Source organism: Arvicola amphibius, chromosome 1, assembly GCF_903992535.2.
Source record: "Arvicola amphibius chromosome 1, mArvAmp1.2, whole genome shotgun sequence".
Taxonomy (NCBI): Eukaryota; Metazoa; Chordata; class Mammalia; order Rodentia; family Cricetidae; genus Arvicola; species Arvicola amphibius.
This window is the reverse complement of record NC_052047.1, coordinates 109,640,402-109,647,888: the sequence shown is the minus strand read 5'-3', so window position 1 is coordinate 109,647,888 and position 7,487 is coordinate 109,640,402. Positions and strand designations below refer to the sequence as shown.

The 7,487-nt window shown below is 45.0% G+C and overlaps 1 protein-coding gene across 1 annotated transcript; it reads left to right on the top strand.

Annotated features, from left to right (window-relative positions):
- The first annotated feature begins 2,926 nt into the window (after positions 1-2,926).
- On the top strand, positions 2,927-4,459 carry LOC119823298 (ubiquitin carboxyl-terminal hydrolase 17-like protein A). The gene has a single exon (XM_038343267.1). It carries the CDS (start codon positions 2,927-2,929, stop codon positions 4,457-4,459), a length of 1,533 nt encoding a protein of 510 aa, XP_038199195.1.
- Positions 4,460-7,487: the final 3,028 nt, after the last annotated feature.

The window sequence follows — 7,487 nt, the reverse complement described above, 5'->3', positions numbered from 1 at the left end:
ATTCTTCATACTGACTATTCCATGACCTATTAATTTTTCTAGAAGTCTCTTTCTTTTCTGAAACCATGATTTCAATACTGTGATGGCTATTCTAAATTGTTGATTTCAGATTACACCTGGAATTAAGAAAAAAAATGGAGTGCACACCTATGAGGGATTTTTTGTATTACTTTAAATAGGACATGTACTTCTTCTAATCCAGATTTCCAAGGGAGGAAGAAAAACCTTTAATCCAGATATTTTGAACTGGGAAAAAAATCAACCTCTAATCTGAGCCATGCCTTATGCTGGAAGCCTACATAGGGCCTTGGAAGAAAGAAATTTTATGCTTTATGTCTCATTACTAAGTCAGTTTCTTCAGTGGCACTGGAGACTGATTCTTCAGGATTTTGATCTGTATTGAAGATCAGATGAGACATCCAGCTTTGAGGGCTGAATAACTACTGGATTCTTGGACTTCCTATTCATAGCCAGTCATTGCTGGATTGGGTAGACCATGGTCTGTAAGTCATTTAAAAAATCACCTCCCTCCTCAATTCATTCTGCAAGATCTGTTACTCTAGAGAACATCAATAAACTGCCTTCCATTTCCTATTGAATATAAAATAATTTTCAGTTGAAAACCCACTGTGTGGCTTCTCCCACATTTACACATGAAATCAACAACCATTTAAATAGAAAGAGAATCTCTATCTCTTTCTTCTTCCTCCCCTCCCCTCCCCTCCCCACTCTGACTACCTTTATCGCCTCCCCCCATTCCCCTACCCCTCCCACATCTCTATATTTCCTCTCTGTGCCCATCCCACATCCTGTTCCTTATGATCTATCTCCATCAGCATCCCCTGGTCCTACCAATCTGTGAGGACTGTTTAGAGTCCTGGCCTCCAACTGCTCTTCCCTGCTAGAGATTTGAGCTTCTGAGAGCTGTGTCAAAGTTGTTTACCAACCCTGTTCCTGAGCATTCATTGTCTTGGCCTTGACCGAGGATCAGGCGATGAAGTCTTCCACCTGATGACCCATCTGGCTGGGTTAGGTATAAACACCTGTTGGTCCACCTGGCTGTGTTAGGTATAAAACCTCCATGGTGCTGTTCAATAAAAGGCTTCTTTTACCAGCAACTAGAAAGGTGTATGTGTGTTTAATCCTGATGTCCTTTACTCGGGTTTCAGTTCCAGGCTGTGCCGACATGGCAAGTGGATGTCCCACTGAGATCCAAGAAAGAGGGATAAGTGGACCGGGTTGTCCCGGGCCAGTAGGGACGTATTGGGGAATCAAGATGGAAACTGCTTGCAGTAAGGTTTAAATATTCCAGACTGGGAACAAGCCAAGTCAGATTAAAAGGAGTATGTGTGTTTTCATCCCCAGAGATGTTCTGAGGGACGCCCTCTAGAAGACTGGCAAGCAGGGAAGAAATAAAGAGGAGGTAGAAGGGTGAATTGAAGGCTTCAAAAAGATAAAATGTGTACAGATGTATGTTATTATGTTGATTGTGTTGTCTTGTGTTCTGGACTGGAGAAAGACATTTGATTCTGGGAACTACTAAGAAAAGTAGTTTAACTTTAAAATACGGGCCTAAAGATTTGATGCTTTGGAAAAGAGGTTCTGCTTTTATCTCCACAGAGGATGAGAACCTGAGGGACCCCTTGAAATGTTGCAGTAAAATACCACCAAGAATGCAAAACCCTCTCTCCCCCTTCCCCCCCCCCCCAGGAAGTAGCCAGACAGGTTGAGGATGCCCAAATTCCCTAAAAGATTGTTTAAGTGGGGCCCCTTCAGTAGTTCCAGAGCAGTGAGCCTGTTTCCCTGGGTTCTGCTCATATCCATGCACCAGTTTCGACCCAGAGCGAGTGTTTGTGTTTCGACAAATAAAGCTTGCCTGAAGATCTGAGTGCAGATCTAAACCACTAAATCCAGGGAGTGGTAGCACACACCTTTAATCCCAGGACTTGGCTAATTGAGGCAGCTGGATCAAGGCCACCCTGGGCTACAGGAGATTGAATCTGTCTAAAAGAGAAACAGAGCTCACACAAAGTTGATCCCAGCCAGGACTTTAATCCCAGCACTAGGGAGGTGGAGAGAGGAGTGATAAGTCTGGGCAGAGAGAGGAATCTAAGGCTGGAAGACCCAGGAGCTCAGTGTGCTCTGAGGTTTGGTAGAGACAGATGCTGTCTGGAGATAGAGTCAGAGGTGCAGTCTGAAGACAGGATCGCCCCTTTGGTGTGAGCATCAGTAGCGATAAAAAGTCTTTCTAGCGGCTGGCCGCTATGTTTCTCTCATCTCTCACCTTTCACCCCATAATACCTGACTTTGATTTTTATTCAGAAAAATTAGAATTCGTGCTACATGAAGACCCACAGACTTTTGCCTCTAAAATGAGTCCGGAAAGAGAATTTGCTGCCGATCTCCTGAGCACCCACCCCCCCACACACACACACAGGTTGGGATGGTGGGTTGGGTGGGCGACACTGTCCCTTGTCCCGGTCTGTTGTGCACAGATGTAAAGCCTGCTTAATTGTCCCAGAACCAATTCGGGTTGGTAGTCTTCAGTGTCATTTGGTGGAACTGACAACAGGAAGGAGACTCTTGCACACCAGGCCTACTCATCCTTGCTTTTACTAATGAGGTTTTATGGTTTTGTCACAAGGAAAACCCAAGCTTAAGACACCTAGGAAAATGGGCTCCAAAGAGATAAGACTTCAGAACTGTTTTGCATAAACCACACCCTAGACTGCCCCCTAGGCAATTAGAAGCTTGTAGGGGATTGGCTGATCCAGCAGGAATTAGTGGGTGTGGTCAGAGGCTGAGACATAAAAGCAGGAGCCTTTTGGTGCCTTCCTTTCTTGGAGTGCTTTTCAGAAGAAAATTTACCAGCTTTGTCCTCTCTGAGAAGACCCCAACAAGGTGTTTGGAAGCAGCCTCTGGAGACATGGAGGCAGCCCAGCGACACTCAGAAGGTGAATCTCACAGTAAGGCCTCTCCAGCTTGCAAGTCCTCGACCAACACTGTTGATCCTGAAGTCTCCTTGTGTTCTTATCCTTCAGCAGGTTCAGCCAGGGCAGATCCTGCCGCCCCAGACCTGCGTCCAGAAGAAGGTCAAGTGGCAGCAGAGCTGGCTGCCAGGGCCAAGCCCAGAGTGAATTGGGAGAGATCCCACGGCGTGGGCGCAGGTCTCCAGAACACTGGCAACAGTTGCTACCTTAATGCAGCCTTGCAGTGTTTGACACACACGCCACCTCTTGCCAACTACATGCTCTCCCGGGAGCACTCTCAGAGCTGCTATCACCAGGGAGGCTGTCCAATGTGTGCCATGGAAGCTCAAGTGATCCAGAGTTTCCGCCACTCCGGGGAGGTCATGCAGCCCTCAAAGCAGCTGACTGGCGCCTTCCACAAGTACAAGCAGGAAGATGCCCACGAGTTTCTGATGTTCACCTTGAATGCCATGCATGAATCCTGCCTTCGAGGGAGCAAGCACTCAGAAGCCCTGTCTGAGAACAGCACCCCTATCCACACGATATTTGGAGGCTCATGGAAATCTCAGATCAAGTGTCTCCACTGCCAGGACACCTCAGATTCCTTGAACCCGTTCCTGGACATATCCCTGGATATTCACGAGGCTCAGAGTGTGAAGCAAGCCTTGGAAGATTTAGTGCAGGCCGAAGTGCTGTATGGGGACAATGCCTACCACTGTGACCATTGCCAGGGGAAGACGACAGCTTCGAAGACCCTGACCATACAAACTGCCCCGAAGGTTCTCCTGCTGGTCTTGAATCGCTTCTCAGTTTTCACGGGGGACAAAGTGGACAGAAAAGTGAGCTACCCTGAGTTCCTTGACCTGCAGCCATACATGACTGAGCCTAATAGAGGACCGTCGGTCTATGTACTCTATGCCGTGCTGGTCCATGCCGGTTTGACTTGTCACAGTGGACATTACTTCTGTTATGTCAGAGCTGGCAATGGGAAGTGGTATAAGATGGACGATTCTGACGTCGCCAGGTGTGATGTGACTTCTGTCCTGAGTGAGCCAGCGTATGTGCTCTTCTATATTCGGGAGACTGAACTCGAAAAGGACAGCGTCATTGGGCCAGTAGGCACAGTTGGCCAAGACCGACAGAGAAAGCTCAACAGAGGATCTCGTGTGGGAACTGCAGAGCCACACAGGCCCGTGGAGAGCACTGCAGCCAAAGAAATCTCCTTAGACCAGTGGAAAGCGCTTCAGGAACACAGCCGGCCAAAACCCGCACTGAAAATCAGGAAAACTGAGTCCACTCTGCCCGTCGATGCAGTTGTTATTCACCAGCCCAGACACAGAGGCCACTGGGACACGAGTGGTCCTGACAAGGAGAATTGCCCACTTCACAATTCAGACAGGTTCCTGCCTGCTCAGAGAGCCATGGGCACTCAGGGAGGAAGATCCAGAGCCAAGAAGAAGAAGCAAGGGTGGAGGCCTCTGGTTGTTTAATAGTGCTCACTTGCTGACCCTGGCTCCTGTGGACACACCGTGAACTGGAGGAATCCTTGGAAACAAGAAACTTGCATCTGTGCCCCCAGGAAGTGTGGATTAGCACCCTTCCTCTGTGCCCTTGCCTGGCCTTGCTGAGTCTCTAGCAAGACTCTTCGGATGTGGAAGTAACTTTTCAGGTTCCTAGTGTGAATTAAACTCCTGAAAGCTTCTGGGTTCCTAGGGGACATCTCCAGAGGCCTCTGCTAGTACTTAGGGACTCTGAGCAGGGTAGAGGCTAATTTCCCACCCACCCTCTTTGATGCAGAATTTCTGCTAAGTCGGCAAAGTGCTGGCCAAACTGCCTTCTTTACCTGTTTCTTGTAAAATCTTTCTTTGGGTTTGCTATGAAGACGGCACTGTAGGGGCTTTTATTCAGTGTACTTTTTGTAACTGTTTTTAATAAGGTCTTTCTTTGGGGTTGGCTATGTAGAACACACTGAGGGGGGAGCTTTTGTATTCATTGTACTTTGAGCAAATAAATCTGTTACTTCACAGTTTGTTGGTCTTCTCTTTTTGGCCTGAATTCAAATCATTACTGAAGAATCTTCGAAGTTTTTACTCTGCTTAGGACTAGAAAAACAGGAATCTGGTTTTATTGCTTCACAGGGGGTGAAATCCAGAGTCAGGGTGTCAACAGGATGGGATTAGATGGGTGACTGAATCAACTGCACAGCACTTGCTTGGCAGGGGCCTCAGGGCTTCTTAAAATGTTTTTGTCAGTAATTAGAAAATTTGTTGAGGGTATGAAGGTATAACTGCTATATTAATGTGTGTGGTAAAGTGTCTCAAGTGCCAGGTCCCTTTCTTACTCAGGAAACAGACTATAGGTTCAAGCTCATTTTTTTTTTTCAGTATGGATGTTCTAAATGCAAACAACAACCTCCTTGGGGATTAGATAATATCTTTGAAAAAGTGATCTTGACTGCACCACACAAAAGAGACTATGGTCACTGTACGGTTTCAGCTAGCCTCCTGAAAGTAGCATCCTGCCCAATGTAGGCATAGGATTCTCCAGCTCAGAGAACCTGCTTGATGGACCAGTGTGAGAAAGCTGGACCTTGGGTGTGATTCCTTTATCAGATTTTGCTTAAAAAGTGTGGTTAGAGACTTTAGGTGGCACACACCTTTAATCCAGCAGCACTTAAGCAGGAGGATCTCTTGTGCATTCCAGGACAGTCCGGGCTACAGAGCTAGTTCTAGGACTGCCAAGGTTACATAGAGAAAAAGAAAGAATGAAAAAAAGAAAGGAATGAAGAAATAAATGGAGGATTGTTTTTGAATAAACATGGCATAAGCTGATTCCATATTAGTGTAAAAAACCATTATAAGGTCAGAACAATTGGTTTCTTTTGCTACAAAACTCAAGTTTAATTCACAAGTGCTCTACCCAGTAACATCAGGTGTTCTTCCAAGATGGTTTGTCAAATAGTCAAATCTGCTATCTGCTTCTGTAAAATTCTGCAAAATTCTCATGTTGCAAAATCCCCATTTTATGTTTTTCCCTAGGAGAGGACCTGAAACGCGCACCCTCACTGTATTCTCAAATCTCATATTGTAGAGTCAGTCCAGGCACAGTATTTACTTTATTTAAAGCTTGCTTAATTGCCTTTAATTAGGGTGGTAGTTTTTGTCTTCACTAAGTGGGATCAACAGCTCACTGATTAAATTCCGCTGTGAGAGTGACAGTATTTCCCTTATGTCACCCTTTGCTGCTTCTTCCCTCCCTCCTTTTCTCCCTCCCTTCCTTCTTATCTCTTCTTCTATCATACAATATATTCAGGCTCGATTTTCCCCTCCCTCCTCTTTCCTGGTTACCCTCACCTATCACCTCTCCCTCAGATCCACTCCTCCTCCATTTCCCTTCAGAAAAGAACAGGCCTTCCAAGGATATCAACCTAACAGTGCATAACAAGACACAGTACGACCAAGTACAAACCCTCATATCAAGTCTGAATGAGGCAACACAGTAGGAAAAGAAGGGTCACAAGTTCAGGCAAAAGAGTCAGAGATACCTCCACTCCCACTGTTGGGAGTCTCACAAAAATCGCAAAGCTAAACAACCATAACATAAATGCAGGGGTAACATATATGCAGCTCACACCCATGCAGGCTTCAGGATTCCGGCTTCAGTCTCTATAAACCCCTTTGAGCCTCCTTATTTGATTCTGTGGGCCATGATCTTTTCCTCCTGCAATCATTCCTTCTGCTCTTGATTCCCTGAGCTCTGTCTAATGTCTGGCTGTGGGTCTCTGCATCTTCTCCCATCAGTTGCAGGAGAAAACCTCTCTGATGATGATAGGCTAAGAACTAGTGTATGAATATAACAGAAAAACTGAATAGAAATCATTTATTTATCTACTTATTTATTTATTCAAATCACCATGTAGACATACGTATAAATAAAAGCACAGTAATGCATATATATGTGCATTTATTTTATACTTATAAATAAAATATGTATATATATAAATACACAAACACACACACACACACACATATATATAAAATGTTTTTTACTTACTAAACCTATTCATGTTCCATGTTGATCCATATTGGGTTGTAAATAGTGTCCATCCATCAGTATTTAAATATCCAGGGTCCCTTAAGTTCTTTGAAGATGAGTGGTTTCCTGTGGAGATAAGAAAAGAACCCTGACCCCAACCTATATGCTTTTCTTACCATCAGTATGATCATCATCCTTGTGAATGAATTATTTTTCTTTTCCAAGTGGCTTCTCCTTTTCAAACCTAATCTTTATTAATTTTGACGGTATCCACAATTTTTCCTCTCCTGTGGAGACAAGAGCAAAACCCCTTCCCCAACACAGTACATCTCCTGGCTTCCATTGCGAGCTCAGCACATCCTTGAAATAAACTGGTTGATTTAATTCAGCAGACTTTTCCATTATCCAATGTCTTTCTGCAGCCATTGTCCCCTTCTCATTAGCGTTGAGAAAATGCAAGGTTAATAAAGCACTATGTAACCT

Coding starts and splice junctions, on each gene's coding strand:
- LOC119823298 (XM_038343267.1), top strand. CDS start 2,927: ATGGAGGCAGCCCAGCGACACTCAGAAGGTGAATCTCACAGTAAGGCC.